The sequence below is a fragment of the Schistocerca piceifrons genome, chromosome X (assembly GCF_021461385.2).
Source record: "Schistocerca piceifrons isolate TAMUIC-IGC-003096 chromosome X, iqSchPice1.1, whole genome shotgun sequence".
In the NCBI taxonomy this organism is placed as follows: Eukaryota; Metazoa; Arthropoda; class Insecta; order Orthoptera; family Acrididae; genus Schistocerca; species Schistocerca piceifrons.
The window spans coordinates 402,195,927-402,212,815 of record NC_060149.1 but is presented as its reverse complement, the minus strand read 5'-3'; the positions used below and the strand labels follow the sequence as shown (position 1 = coordinate 402,212,815).

The window sequence follows — 16,889 nt, the reverse complement described above, 5'->3', positions numbered from 1 at the left end:
AACGCGCCGCTCTTCTTTCGATCTTCTCTATCTCCTCCGTCAACCTGATCTGGTACGGATCCCACACTGATGAGCAATACTCAAGTATAGGTCGAACGAGTGTTTTGTAAGCCACCTGTGACCTTTAAAAATGCAGTAGTTTATTATGATCAGCTTTGTTTGATAAAAATTCGTGAAGTGCTTGATAAGTGTTATTTACAAGAGGGTCTATACAAAAAATTAGCATCATGGCAATTCAGAAATATATATATTTAAATTTTTGAGTACAAAATGACTGAGGGTAACGACGAAGAAACGAGAATTTACACAGTTCATGTTAGAGTTGTGGTATTTGGCTACCTGAAGATCATCAGACTGTCATCAAAATCCTTATAGCAAATGCCGTGTCTCTCTCATGAGTGCGTTTTTGAATTGTGGCCTATAGCACGGAAACCATTCATGTACATGACAAAGCATTTGGCAACCTTGAGATCATGCGAGCACCATCCAGATCTTACAACAAATCCAACATGTCTCATGAGTGTATTTTCAAATTTCAGCCCATAGTATGGCATCCATTAATGCTAGTGATGAGGCAACTGGCTACCTTAAGATCATCAGATCACTGACAAACCATTACAGCAAATTCTGGGTGTATCACCATCTTCAAAATTTCATGAATATATAGCGCATAAGGAAAAAAAACTTGCAGTGGGTGGAACATATTGATTTGACATCAAATATTTGTTTGTCAGAAAAAAAAAATGTGTTTTCAGTTTGATCACTGATTTCATATATGAAATTGCAATCAAACCAGTTCACAAACCATGCATATGCTACTGAGAGAAATTAACACTATTGGGATTTTCCTACCAACACGGTTTGGTTACCGCATCTTAACAGAAGTTACAATCCAAGCAGATGTGAACGTGGCAAATGACGTCCTGCCGACTGCGAAATTTGGGTTGGTTAACCTAACTGAATTGTAATTTGTGCTGATGTGAGCAAGAGAACAATGTTTAATGTTCTCTCAGCCTTTATGTTCCAACTAGGTTTGAACTTTGCTTGCGCACAGTTTCAACTCGGTTTGGTGTAAACTCTTATTGAACCCCCACTAGGATCGGTTTGAGAACATCTTTCAACACAAGCAACTTATCATTTGGCACCTGCCCTCTCCCCCTTTTCCCTCGTAGGGTTTCAACCATGTCAGTTTTCACTACTACCTGTAATACACACTGTGTACAACTCTTACACTGATGCTCGTTCCCGCTTGTCACCCCAAGCAGCTACTACTAATCGTGATATGTCCTGTATAGAAAACTTAACAATTGTCTCTCCCCTGGTGTTCCTTTCAGCTTGGCACCCTCCAAGCAGCGGCTTGTGTTGCACAGGCCCTAAATCAGCACCGGCACTGTTGACGCACAGTCCATGTGATGCCTGTTTGGTAGAGGTCATTTCTTTATGATATTACTATGAAGAACTGCCACTGTGATAACAGCGTGAATTTAGTCTTCTTCTCACAGGTAGGGCATGTGAACTCATGTACTGCTCCCAGTTAATTCTTTCTTTTTGTTTTTTCTTATGATCAGTTTCTGTACCCCCTTTGCACCTACACCCTTGGCAGAGGCCAATCTTGCCAAGACCTTGGTACGGCTCTGGTCATATGAATTAGAAAATGAATTCCCTTTTCCATAAGGTGTGATATTATAAACGTCTTTCAACTTGTTTAAACCTCTATACATATTTTGCTGGTTTGAACACATTGCTTACCAGCATTGCTACTGCTACCCAGTACAAGTGCCTGAGCAATAAAATTTTTTATCTGTACGTGTAGTATGTTGTGAGAGAATATCACTCATCTGGTAAGCTAACTCATATGAACTTGAATATCTTATCTACTGGTATAGCTTTTCAACCCTTATTTCATCAACAGACTATGTGAAACAGACACAATACTCATAAGAAGGAGTAGTAATAATTGGATTCTACTCCGTCAATGACCTTGCATCGTGCTGGCTGTAATTATTATGAGTATTAAATGATAGAAATTTGTTCCTCCACTCTCTTACTCAGTGAGTCTAATGGGTGTGAGCACTGAGATACAGATTAAGCTTTGTCAAAAATAAGAATACAACAACAGAGTAATAACACACTGATGGAAAGGAAATTCACAACACAAAAAAATAATTAATGTAGAGTAATGAAATTTCAGGAATGCATTTGTCTAAGTAACATATTTAAGTGGTTGACATTGCAAGATCACAGGTTAATGTAAGCACGAGATAGGCTGTTGCAAATGTGAAAAGCTGGTACATTAATAACGCATGTAACCACAAGAATGTTGAACGCAAGCATGCAGACGTGCATGCATTGTGTTGTGCAGGTGCCAGATGTCAATTTGTGGGCTGGAGTTCCATGCCTGTTGCACTCACCACATCCATTCTCAAAGGTAATTAATGTTCACAACTGTTACAATGTGTATTTAAAGCAAAATTGATCTGCATCCTCATAGAGGCGCTACTAATGCCACTCTTATGCAACTGGCACAAAATTTGAATAGACATCATCTTTCAGGTGTAGAAACATGCCTACCAACTTTCATTTATGTCATACAACTCCTCCTCAGTGTTGTGATTTTTTTTTTCCCCGTCAGTGTATTTTCATTTACTATTCACAGATAAATGCTTCGCAAACTACATTTAATATAAAATTTAGTATTTATATTCATTTTTGTTCCTTGCCAACTTGTGTGGTTATTAATACAGTAGCAACTGCAGATAGTATAATTTCTAAATAAAATAATATTACAATTCCTCCTCAACAAAATTGGTGAAAATATCCACATCTCTTGGCAGATTATTTCCTTCCCACACCATTTACTTGCGGCATACCCTAGTCATTTTCAGTGTATTCATGAAGTTCACACTCAAACACACATCTCTGTCCAGTCTCCTCCTTTTCTCAGACTATGACTGTTAAAGACTCTTATTTTGAATTTGTAATATCAACATATTTGGCAGCATATCTTTTGCCAGTGCCTTTCACATTGAGAAATCCCTCTCTCTCTCTCTCTCTCTCTCTCTCTCTCTCTCTCTCTCTCTCTCATCCCCCCCCCCCCCCCCCAAAAAAAAAAGCAATCAAAGTTATTGCTGTTTGTGATTTGTGTGGATAGTAGAGGAACAAAAATACATACACTGAGGTAACTAAAGTCATGGGACATCTCCTAATATTGCGTTGGACCTCCTCTTGCCCAGCACAGTGCAGAAACTCAACAAGGGATGGACTCAACAAGCCATTGGAAGTCCCCTGCAGAAATATTGAGCCATGCTGCCTACGTAGCCATCCATAAAAGGGAAAGTGTTGCCAGTACAGAACTTTGTTCACAAACTGATCTCTCGACTAAGTCAAATAGATGTTTCATGTGATTCTTGTCAGGTAATATGGGTGGCCACTTCATTCGCTCAAATTGTCCAGAATGTTCTTCGAGCCAACTGTGAACAATTGTGGTCTGTTTACATATTTGATGGGAACATGGAGCCACCACCAGATTGCACAGTGCCTTGATGACAACTTGGGTCCCTGGCCTCATGGGAATTGCATAACACTCGAACCCTATCATCAGGTCTTACCAATTGAGATTGGCACTAATCTGAGCAGACCACAGCTTTCCAGTCATCTAGGGTCCATCTCATATGGCCGTAAGCCCAGGAGAGGTGCTACAGCTGATATTGTGCTGTTAGCGTCAGTCATCTGCTGCTGCACTCGATATATTCGTTGTAAGTCCCACATTGAGTTCTGTGGTTATTTCAAACAGTGTTGCTTGTCTGTTAGCACTGACAACTCTACGAAAACGCCGCTGCTCTCAGTCGTTAAGCAAATCCCAGTGGCTACTGCGTTGTCCATGGTGAGAGGTAATACCCAAAATTCAGTATTCTCGGCACACTCTTGACACTGTGCATCTAAGAATACTGAATTCCCTAATGGTTTCCGAAATTAAATGTCCCATGCATTTAGCTCCAACTACCATTCTGAGTTCAAAGTCTGTTAATTCCCGTAGTGCAGCCATAATTACGTCAGAAACATTTTTGTGTGAATCACGTGAGTACAAATGACTACTTAGCCACTGCACTGCCTTATATTTCCCTGTGTACACAATACTACTGCCATCCGTGTATGCACATGTTGCTACCCCATGACTTTTCTCACCTCAGTGTAAGTTCATATGAAAAAGAAACTTTGTTATGTCCTAGACCAGCAGCAGGAAAAATATATTAAAAGTCACCTTAAGTGTTACATACTTAGGTGCTCTCTAATCTTAGACTACTCACTGGATAGTTTCAAGTTATATATGCACACTGTGGTGTTCCTCACTGCACAGTTTCAAGTTACCTATCCTCCCCAATCAGTGTCCCTCAGTGTACACCATAAGGTTACATTCAGACACATTTTCACACATATGCAAATATATACACAAAAGGAGAACATCATCCTTCTCCCCCACACATGAGCATGTGCACACATACCTTCAGTACTGCCTACATACTTTAAGAGTCAGTTATATTTTACGAAAAAATTACTAACTATTGCACTGAATACAAATATTATTCTTTCCCAGCTTATGCTGCTAACAGTCCATGCCTCTGAATTTGAACTGAATTAGTTTCATTATTTTTCCAGTTTTGGAACATAATATGTATACCATCATTTCCACTGCTTCAGTAGAAAAACATCTATGTACTGTAAGTAGAAAGTTTCAAGGCTGTTTAGTCTTCAGACGACACTGTTTCAGTTACAATAAAACTACCCAGTATTGAATGAAAAAGGCAGCAAGGAAGCCCTATAACAGCAAGAAATACACTGAGGATCATCTAAAATGTAGAGACGACTGTTAACTATATTTATTTACAAAATCTCGTATACAATACAAATTCTGTTACGTATAAAAGAGTTATACACACAAAGGCCTTAATAGAATAACATGATTCATATGAGAGAAGCATTTGTACATGTTTCAGATCTTTGTTGGTGACATCACAGTTGTTAGATATACCACTCAGTTTATTACAATAATAAAATATTTTTCTACAAAAGTATCAAGAGATATTTCACAATATCAACCACTGAAAACAAACATGAGTACCTTCTTACCATCATGTTATTAAAGAGTATCATTTCTCACATGAGATTCTTAATATTGCAGTAAAGCTCATACAGGATTAGTCTATCTTGGTCAAATTTATTTCTGACATGAAACTGGCACAACGTTAAGGCACAACTTTTATTTTTGCACATGACTATTCCACTTTTGCAATTTTTAAGATCAACTTATAATGGTAGTAGCAATTGTAGTAAATAATAACAATGGCAAAGTTTATTAAGAATATGTTTCTTCTCTAGCTTTTGTCCAGTTTATCTCTAAGATGAGACTTGAACTGACAGTTATGAAATCAACAATTCCTACGCAATTTTATTGTGTTATAAATGACCACAGTTTTCATCATTTTTTCTTCTTTTTATCACTTGCCAATACAGTTGTCTCAAAAATTAGGATGACTAACTTTATTATCATCATTAGCTTCCACTTTTCTTTAGGACACATGTTTAACATGTACTCAATCTACTTGGTCAATTGTTGCACAATTCGTTTTGGAAACAGATCTAATGACACAAACAAACTGTATATTTTAGTGAAAAAAAAAGTGGTATTAAATTTGTATTTGATTCAGAAGTTCTCTCCATTCAAGTAAAAGATTAGTTAACAACTGCACCAAATTAAAATGGCCATAGACATCAGAACCCAATTTACAGCTAGAAGTTTATAACTTGTCAATTATAAAATGACAATGGCTACATTTCATGTTAATGTCAATTCTAACTATATCACAAAACTTATTTTCTGTGCTGCTGCTGCTGCTGCTGCTAGATTACGTTTTCCACTTAATATAGAAACAATAGTTCCAAGGCACCCAAATAATAACAATGTAAATTCCATCATATTTGTAAACTAGATCTGACATATGCATCTACAGAGTCCTATGGCGTGTAGTGGAAGTAATGAACATGTAATGGATTCACATACTGTGAAAACGTATTAGCGTCAGCTACTTGTGACAAAAATAAAAGTTTGTGCTGGACTGGGACTCGAACCTGGATTTTCCACTTGACACTAGCAACTGCCTTAACCACTCTGGTTATCCGAACGTGCCCCCAGTGCTGGTCCAAACATCAGATTCAGCTATTCAAGCATGCCCCCAGTACCGATCTGAACCTCGGATAGCCAAGGTTTGGACCGGCAATGAGGGCATGCTCGGACAGCCGAAGTGATTAAGGCAACTGCTGATGACAAGTGGGAAATCTGGATTCGAGTCCCCATCGAGCACAAATTTTCATTTGTTACAAGTTGCCGAAGCTAATACATATTCATGATATGTTAATCCATTTCATAATTCCCACAGCTGCAAATCATCAAAGACGGTGTCTGTTCGTTCAGAGATGCATGCATGTCTGAAGGACATTGTATTTTAATAAATGCAGTTACTGCAGAAACGCAGACACTGTTGCCATTAATAATTAACAGATATTAATTTCATATCATTGGAAATCTAAGAAAGGCCTGCAGAGGTAACCTCATGTCAGAATAACAGAAAATATTCACGAACACCCGTTCTTTTTACTGTTGTAATGTATCAGTGCCAACCTCAATTACACTGGATTACAGGGCACTAGGCATCAAGGGAATGTAATTCCTTTTGTGGAGCTTTTATTTCAATGCAATTCTGTCACAGGATGACAAACTGAGGTGTTTAACAGACTAACAAAATTGACAAATTTCACTTCTTTTATGATGAAGTTGAACAAACATTTACAGTTACAGCAGAACTCTACTGAAAAATCATTGAAACATGCCCTGTGCCTGTAATTGCAGATGTGGTGATTTCTAATACCACTAATATGGTGGCATGGTGCATAGTGCCACAATAAGCAGTGACTACTTTTCTCAATGTATCCAGGTGGTTTCATTTCCTACTTTGGGAATTCCTTTCTTTTTGTCTATCTGAAGCAGTAAATATTTCACACTAGGTTGGCAAATATGAGGTAGCTGAAAAAATATATATAAACAGGATATAAAATGACATACCACATCATGTCATGGTTAGTTTGAGCAATGTGTGCAACATAAAAGTGTACTCTCATAGTGTGCCAATATACAAGAAATGTACTTCACACATGTATGCCACAGAATGTAAGCTAGTAACTGGATTTTCTTTTTGATACATTGAACATAAGCTCTCATTTACAATTAAAATAAGTTCTGTAAAACATGAAATACTGATGACCACTATGCTCCGTCCAGCAAGAAAAAATATGGGAAAGGCACAAAAAAAAAACTGTTACACATAATTGCTTTTGGGCAAAGCATTCTTCAGCAAAGAAAACGCACATACACATTTACACAAGCAAGTCCGTGTTTTCTTTGCTGGAAAAGGCTTTAGCCAAAAGCTGTGATGTGTAACAATCTTTTTGTTCTGCCTGACTACAATTCAATGGGCCATCTTTACAGTGAGGAGCACTCTATCCTTTTCCTAATATTGTTAATATTCCAGCCTGGAGTTTCCACTGTTTGATTATGCTATGGTAAAGTAACTTAATGATTATGAGAGAAGTGCAAGGAGAGAAGGCAAGATAATGACAATACCACATTAAATTTACAGTGGCACCAGCTGCATGTCTTGTTTCAATTTCTTAAAGGTCATTATTCTTAATGAAACGATTCCCTTCAGAGTGTTTCCCAGAGTAGCGATACCGACATTTACCATATGCACCTGAAAAAAGGAAACACTAAGTATTTACTTTCTGAGACTAATTATGATTATAAAATATGTTTCAATGTCTCATATTAACATGCAGTTCAATAAACAAATAGCAATTTGAATGCAGTGCATAAATTTTTAGAACTACAAATTAGAACTACTGTTCCTTTTAGGGACTGGCTCTGTAGCTAATCAATATATTAATTTTCGTACTGGTGAAATAAACTGCATTTTTATAAGACCCTGAGAATTTTAAAAAGAATGCAGTTGTTTTTCATATAATTTTCAGAAGCAACCAATGTTGTTTTAAAGCTTTCCACAAGACATTTTTCATGAAACAGCCATTTTGGATTGCTTTAGCTGCTGTTTGTTAAGGTGACATGTCTTAAATGGTTGGAGGATGTGACACAATGGAATTCTAAGTCAGTCCATGAGGCACAATTGGTTGGTGTAATTATTAGTGCACAGCAAACAAAATGATAAAATTTAGGGATATGTACAGACTAGCACAGAGTTTTAAATTGAACACACAATCCTTTCCCAGCAGCTCTCTCTCTCTTTCTCTCTCTCTCTCTCTCTCTCTCTCTCTCTCTCTCTCTCTCTCTCTCTCTCTGGGAGGTGAGAATGCTTCATTAAGGTTTGCTAACCACCTGTCCTATATTCACATGTTGCTTCTGATGTGGCAAAACCAAATAGCACATGCGCTGTAGAAATTATGACCAAGCTCAACAGGAAAGTGACTTATGGAGCCCTGTCTGTTGCGTCCCAAATGTAGTGTGTTGACTCAACTTGTGTTTTTGCACAAAATTGGACAAGATACACTTAAGACATTACTTAAGTGACCCCTATCTAGTAAGGCACATCCTCATACCATGACAGTAATACAATATGCTCTATAACTTCTACTCTCAGCCTCATCAAGAATTTGTGGCACCGCAGAAATGTACTAGTACTGTGATTTCCACCCATTCTGAACAGGTTTCAGCACCCAGAATGGTTGTTTATCGACCGTGCCATATTTAACTTTGGACAGTCAGGGGAAATTTGTCACACAATTAATCGACATGGTAACATGTATCAGTATCCCTATTTAACTGTGTTCAACTTCATAGAGACTGGTCCCATGTGAGTTTCCTTAGTCTATGAAACACAAAAACTGTCTACAGTAAATTGTGCTGTAAAACTGCAGCTCAGCACAGGTCCAGATGTCTAGGTGATTCACAGGTGGTAAAGAAGATTGGAAGCAGACAGTTCCCAAAACATATGTTCTCCATCTCTGTCATCTCGACACACTGATTAGCAGCTGGATATAACGATCTTTAAAGTAACTTTGATTGACAGAACAATGACTGCCAGAGACATCTCAGCTACTGTACATACTAATTAGCTGATCTCTTGCTGGGAGTGGTACTATGTTTCTTTGGTATGTTTATCATTGACACTGGTTTATCTGGGAGTATGTTTCTGGTATTAAGCTGACTGTCTCTGATGAAATGACAGTTTTATATCCTTAGATATGATGACATGCAAAACACATTGTGCGCTCACAACCGCTGTTCAGAACCAACAGGTACAATAAGCTGCACATGCCAATTGTCGCGGTGTGGGGGGGATGCTAATCTGGAGGAATCTGGCAAGTGATTTTTACATCTGTGTGGTCATCAGTCCTGTCACCAGAACATATCTGAACCCTTTTCAGAACCCAATCTGACAATGCACATCTCCACACCACTTGTTCAATGTAGCATGCTCTGTATCTTCCACTTGGGCTGTCTACGCAATTAAATCTCAGCCCCATCAAGCATACATGGGACAGCAGAGCTGTCATTGATGTCTATTAGCTCACTGGCCCATAATGACCACTACCCAGTTACACCAAAATGAAATAAAAGCCTTTGTTTCTGTAGCACAAACACACATTCAACACCACAAAAACACATCACACGAAATAATAGATTCTTGTGTGGTCTCATACACTGGTCCTACTCATTATCAAGGGCAATAGCAACTAATCTCTCTCTCTCTCTCTCTCTCTCTCTCTCTCTCTCTCTCTCTCTCTCTCTGTGTGTGTGTGTGTGTGTGTGAGAGAGAGAGAGAGAGAGAGAGAGAGAGAGAGAGAGAGAGAGAGAGAGAGAGTTAAAAACGGGAAGAAAGTGAGACAACAATCTTTCTGGAAGACTGGACTTTGCTTTATTAATGAAACTAAAGTGTGAGAAGTCTATGCACAATACTATAATTCTAAAATAGCCAAAAACATGCTGTATATTTTAATAAAAATAATCTTGCAACACTATTTCTATGGAGAAATTAATATGACATTCTGAATTTTTATTCACCTTGATGATCTCCAATACTTCGCTTAGAACCTGGTAGTGGTGTGTACTTGGAATTGAAGGTTGCATGCGAGTCATCTCTACCTTCCTGCAGAATTGACAAAAACGAAAGTACTGTATAAATATTTTTCGCAACACATTTTGCTGTAATAGTTCATTACTTTCTACACAAAATATAAGAGCCGATAGTGGTAGCCTTGTAAATCACTACTGATTAGTTAAATTACCTCAACAATCCATTTAAATGTCTTAATTATAAACTATTCCTCATTCATGCAAAAATCCCTTGATTTCTCTTTTATTATAACATTGCTGTTGTTATCCTCAAAGTGATAAAAAAGGAAGGAACGAAGGAAGGTAGATTAGAGATTAATGTCCCATCAACAGTACAGTCATTACGGATGGAGCACTAGCACAGATTATGAAAGGATGGGGAATGAAATCGTCCATGCACTATTTAAAGGAACCATCTCAGCATTTGCCTGAAGTGATTTAGAGAAATTGTGGAAAACCTAAATATGGATGGCTGGAATTTGCACTGTCGTCCTCCCGAATGTGAGCCCACTGTACTAGCCACTGCACCACCTTGCTCAGTCACGAAGTGACAGTTTGTAACAAGTGTAACAGAAAAAGTTTGTTACAAAATTTATTTATGAAACCTTGGTGCAGGATTAGTAATCATACTTTACAGGACCACAGATTGTGATTTAAGATTTGCTCCCTTTGCTGCAAGTCAATAGAATTTATTACAATATGTCAATTGATTGTGTTTTCTACATTACACACACATTGTACAGTAGATGGTGGATTACATTTTTTGCGTGATAGACAATGCAAAATCAGTTTTTCATGTCCACTATATTCTTCACTATATCCAAAAGATACAGGTTGTACATGGGCTGTTAATACAGCAATGCAACAAAACAGAAATTGGAAAGGGAAAAAAGGACAACAAATCGGTGCAACTACCACTTTCGGCAACACATTTTGCTGTCATGATTCATTAATTTCTGTATCAAAATATCAAAAGCTTGCAGTAATAGCCAATTTTAATAGTCTTATAAATTACAAATGATACAGTAAATTCTCTCTACAATCCATTTTACAAACAAGATACAGAGTGAGGTGGTTTAGTGTTAAGGAACTAGACCCTGCATTTCGGACAGTGTGGCTCAAACTTCAAATCCAGCTGTCCAGATTATGTTTTATGTGCTTTAGGCAAGTAGCTAAGGTGAATGCTGGCATGGTTTTGCTGAACGTGCTACAGCTGACTTCCTGTTTCATCCTTTAAGAATCCAACCCGAGCTTCTTAATTTTCTCATAAAAACACTTTTGTCAAAATTTCTGTAATGTATTTACACGTTTTATATTATTATATCAAACAACCATATGTTACATCAAGAAGTAACTAAAAGCAATAGAGTGTATTTCATAATAATGCCATAGTTGCTATTTCTTTCAGCCATATGCTGAAAACAGTCTTTAACACTTGAACCCTTGTTTCTTTGGTGTTATTTTTTGAAAATTCATGCAGGTCAGCCCCATGTGTAAAATATAAGTAATGGAGTAAACTATTAGCTCTTAATGCCCAAATAACTGAAGGGAATGCAGCTGCATGACATTGCTGACAGCTGCAGGTGGGTTTTTACGATGTCACTTAGTTGCATTCCCAAGTTATTTGAACATAGTATATGTCGGGAGAAACTGAGGTCTCACATTAGCTCGTAATGTTTGTTCTTTACGTGGTATATAAAAAATGTTATGTAATCTTATAACACATCCTATAATATTATAACTAGCAGAAGGAACAGGCAACTCTGTCTTATTTTTAATTCCCTGAAATGAATTTCATGTGACTTGGTGCTCACTCTTGTAGTGATAAAAATAGTAACACTCTTCCTCTTTTAGTAAATAGGATCTGGCTGTGCATTTGAAATATTTTTTTTTCATCCTACCAGGGATTTACAGTTAATTGTTATGTTTGAAAAAATTCTTCTGTGAGTGACATGTGACACCAATGTGACAATAATAAAGCAACTAGGAAAAGATCTTGATCTAACTTATAAAATGAACCTGTAGGTTAAGTGGAAACTGTTAAAGGCAAAAAGTGGTACTAAGAAGCTGTTTTGAAGCCTCCATTTAAGATCTTACATTATGCAGTTTTTGGAGGCACAATATACCACAGTGTGATGTATGCACTGAGTAGGACAGCAGCCAACACATACAGTGGTGCAGACAACTATCCACAATGTCACATAGCAATAAGTGTTATAAAACCTGATATGGAGCCGTGGGGGAAGGAGCATGTTTAGGATTGCAGCATATTGACTCTGACAGGGAGTCAGACATCGATCTGCTGTCAAAGTGATGCAATACTTAGCACAAACATCACATGAGATGTGACTATGGTAGATGTAACACACTTTACAACCAGTGCTAGTGTGGCTATAAGCCAATTGCTGCTGTTTTATGAGGCTTTGTGTCTTGTGCCATACAAATATTAATACCACAAACCTGCTGTCCAATGGATTTCTTTGGAAATTGTTTCCAATTTGTTTGTTTATTCACTATTGACGCGGCATTCTCTTCAGATCAGTGCTCACTTTGTGAATCTCATCACTTGTGAAGCAACTGCCACATGTCACTACAGTTGGACTGTAACAACTATCTTAACAGACCTTAGTATCTGGCATCAGGACACTATACAAAGGCATGTAATGTGGAACTACAGCATTGTATATTACTCCCAGTACCAACGTTAGTCGATCTCAAAGCCTGGCTGATCATTACCCAAAGTCAACTACAGAACTGGACCCACTCGGTACACATGAAATCTACAGCTCCCAATGCACAGCAGTCAATGGTTGGGAGGAGCACACAAAAGGAGTCACAGCTTCACGTAAACGAGGTCAATACAGGTGGAGCACAAGCTCAGATTATGGAAGGATGGGGAAGGAGATTGGCTATGCCCTTTCAAAGGAACCATTCTGCCATTTGCCTGAAGCGATTTGGGGAAATCACAGAAAACCTAAATCAGAACAGCCAGATGCAGGTTTGAACCATCGTCCTCCCAATTGCAAGTACAGTGTGCTAATCACTGCCTCACTTCTTGCACAAATGAGGTTCATTAGAGTGACATCTACATAATATTCCGTCATGAAAGATTAGCATGTGACATAGGTGTGTCTTTATGGAAAATGAGGACTGAGCATGAACCTTTTCAGTGACACATACTGTGCAGCAGGTGCGGGACTAAAGTTCCTGATAATGGTTTCAATGTCGTCTGGTAACAGATAGTGTAGTGGCATAACTACCGGAGCACTATCTATGTCTACTATTCAATAGGGAATGCTGACAGCAAGACGGCTCAGGGTAGTGCAAATGCCTGAAGCAAGCTGGCAACCATGTCACAGAAACACATCCTTGCTTCCTACTGTCAACTGAGCAAGTTTGAAGGGGGTCAAATTGTGGCCTTCCGAGTTGCACGATGGTCCTTATGGAGAATTACCACACCAGTTGCATGTGCTGTGTCAATTGTGCAACAATGCTAGCATGACTAGTAATGTGAATATTCTCACACCTGTAGATGAGGTTCTGGATGTCCATGCAGAACAGAAAGCCACCAGGATTATTGTATTGAGATCATACACCTACCACAGCACAGATGTGTCAACCAAATTTTTGTGAACCAGTTATTCGCAGTGGGACTATGGGCACGTACACCTCTAGCCTGTCTTCCACTCACGCAACAACATTGAAGTGCATGGCTTGACTGGTGCCATCAGAGGATCACTTGGAGGACGGAATGGCTTGGCGCGATTTTCAGCGATGAAAGCACATTCTGTATGCATGCAAGTGATGGTCATTTGTGGGTATGATGTACACTTGGTGAGCCCTGTCTCATGGAGTGCATTCATCCAAGCAACCTCGAGGTCTGGGGTGCGATAAGCTACAACTTTCGTTCACTTTGGTGTTGCTGGAGAGGACACAAGCCAGCACTTGGTACATACAGGATGCTGTTAGACCATTTCTTCTGCTGTTCTTGCAAAAGGAATGTTGTGTGTTGTTCTAACAGGATAAGGCTTGCCCAAACACTGCCCGTTAAGCTCAATGTGCTCTGGAAGACATGCAGCAACTTCCCTGGTCAACATGATCTCCAGAGTTGTCTCCAATCAGGCACATATGAGATATGATGGGACAAGAAATGACTCATGTGATTCATCAACCAAAAACTCTTACAGAACTACATGAACAGCATGAGCAGGCATGGCATAACATATCCCAGGATAGTAGTCACCATCTGTATGATTGACTGGATGCCAGAGTCAGTGCCTGCATTACTGCCTGTGGAGGCCACACCACGTACTAATATTAGTGTGTCAGCATGGCTCGATACCTAGTACCTAAGAACTGCTTGTGCTATTGATCTGTAATCATTTCATGTACTCCATATGCATTGTTGCAGCAATAAATCTTGAATGAAATGGAAATGTTGCAAAGGGTGTACTATTTCTTTCCAACAGCATATATGTTATTTTAAGAAATGGTTATTATATGTTTCATATTGTGTTACCCATATTAATTGTTTTAGAGATTATGTCCTGTAATCACATATGTTGCAAAGTGTGCACAGCTATCTTGTACATCATTGAATATTCTGTGGTAGGAGATTTTCTTCCTGCTACCTACGGATTTTTTGTGCTAAACTTGCTTTGCAAATACATCAAAGTGGATCCCCAATATGAGGGCCACACGCATGCAAAACATGAAGTTATTGTTGTTTTACTGAGAGTGCATTCTGGTTGGCAAAGTGATACAGTTAATTAAAGATGATTTATGAAGCCTAAATGACTGCAGCAGAATGAAAATTTGAAACGAGTAACCAAGGATTTCTTTATCTAGGAAAGTATATTTGTGACAATGAATAAGATTTTTGTAAACTGTTTTTAAATTATAAAGTATGGTCTCCCTTATAAAGGTTTTAGGTATGTTCAAATTGTAACAGTACTGTGCCTCATTTAGTACATGATGTTGTCTGCATTCTCTATGATAAATATCTATAACGTAATAATCTATCGAGTTATTTCATAATAAGCGACAATATGTATGGGCATACAATGCATGCTGCCATGGCTGGTATTTACATCCTTGGCAATTTTTGTTATACAAGCATTAGGCCATGGTCTAAGGCATGTTTCTGTACCAAACATGTCATCTCCTAATGCTGCAGGCATCACAGAAACTATACAGTTGCAGGTAGCATATTAAAACTTAAACAAGCTCAGCAAGCCGAACTGCTTGATGGAGTTATATGTTTTAAGACTCAGTTTCCTGGAATGAGGTTTGGCATTCAAGTAACTGAGAGAGGAAATTTTGGTAAAAGATTGTACTGTAATAGTGCTGATTGAATTTTCAAATTGCATTATGTGTTTATTAACGAATCTGCCAACAGGTGCAGTACATACATTTGGCAACTAGTTTCGAACCAGCTGGTTCAAGTACATACATTTGGCAACTAGTTTCGAACCAGCTGGTTCATTTTTCAAGCCTGGCCTACTGTGGAAGTACAGTTAACAATAAACGTAAAAATGGCAATACGTGCTTTATAAAATGATCTCAGAATGAGTTTGATTTTTACGTGCTAAGAGGCACATGTGGATTGTGACAGTCATTCTGCGAACATTTTATACACCATGTATTGCCATTTTGATGTTTATTATTAAGATTAGGCACCTTCAGTGCAGCCTCAGTTGGCCAGGCTTGAAAATGAAAAAGTTGGTTATAAACTGCTCACCAAACATATGAACTGCAACTGTTGACAGACTCGTTAATAAATGCTTCATGGAATAGTAAAAAAGATGCTGGTTCCATGTCAATAAAATGTTGAAACTGAAGTTTAAAACTCTATCATAATTGACATTTAGCACTGACCCTGCAAATATTTGTCACAGAATATGCCCTGTAATCCTGGTTTATCAGGTTCAAACTTGTTATGCATGTTCGCATTCATTTGTATTAGTAAATGAATAAACACAGACTTGTTTGCTACAGTAGTTATTCTCTGCAGCAATCTGATAAATATTTACTATTAAAAACAGTCTTTATCATGATTCCTTTATCAGGTGACCGGTTTCGACCACTACTGTGGTCATCTTCAGACCATTGAGTAGGAACCTATTTCTGTTGGAGAGTGATTCTCCAACAGAAATAGGTTCCTACTCAATGGTCTGAAGATGACCACAGTAGTGGTCGAAACCAGTCACCTGATAAATAAATAGTGATCAAGACTGTTTTTAATAGTAAATATTTGTAAGACATTGATCACTGCCTTTCCCATAATGTATTCAAAAGTAATCTGATAAATGACATTAATGATTCAATGTTTAGAGTTATTTATCATCATTAATCAGTTTACATGACCTCATTTCTTGACTCACTTCGTAAGTAACTGAATCTTCAATTAGACCTTCCCATGCATAGCAATCTTCAGCTCTTCCTAATATAATCTGAAGAGATACACTGGTAATTTTCTTTCCTTGACCCAGCCATCCACTTGCTGCTCTTCGTAATGGCTTTCTGCTTTCAATTTTACCTTGCAAGATGCCTTCTCTTCTCAAAATATGCCCAATTAACTGAAAGTATCTTTGACTGGCACAAAATGATTAACTTCTTGTGATTCTATGTTCTTCTATAATGGAAGAAACAGTTTTTCTTTCTCGCTATCATACAGATGTAATGTCTTCCACCAACACTGCATCTCAAAGCC

At 38.1% G+C, this 16,889-nt stretch overlaps 1 protein-coding gene across 1 annotated transcript in view; it reads right to left on the bottom strand.

Moving 5' to 3' along the window:
- Positions 1-4,862: 4,862 nt before the first annotated feature.
- LOC124721971 (leucine-rich melanocyte differentiation-associated protein-like) overlaps positions 4,863-16,889 on the bottom strand; it is a 36,889-nt gene continuing 24,862 nt past the window's right edge. The window contains exons 5-6 of the mRNA XM_047247141.1: positions 10,127-10,211; positions 4,863-7,802 (exon numbers count right to left, since the gene is read on the bottom strand). Of these exons, the coding sequence (XP_047103097.1) occupies positions 7,723-7,802; positions 10,127-10,211 (165 nt within the window). The 3' untranslated portion in view covers positions 4,863-7,722. The remainder of the gene's footprint in view (positions 7,803-10,126; positions 10,212-16,889) is intronic.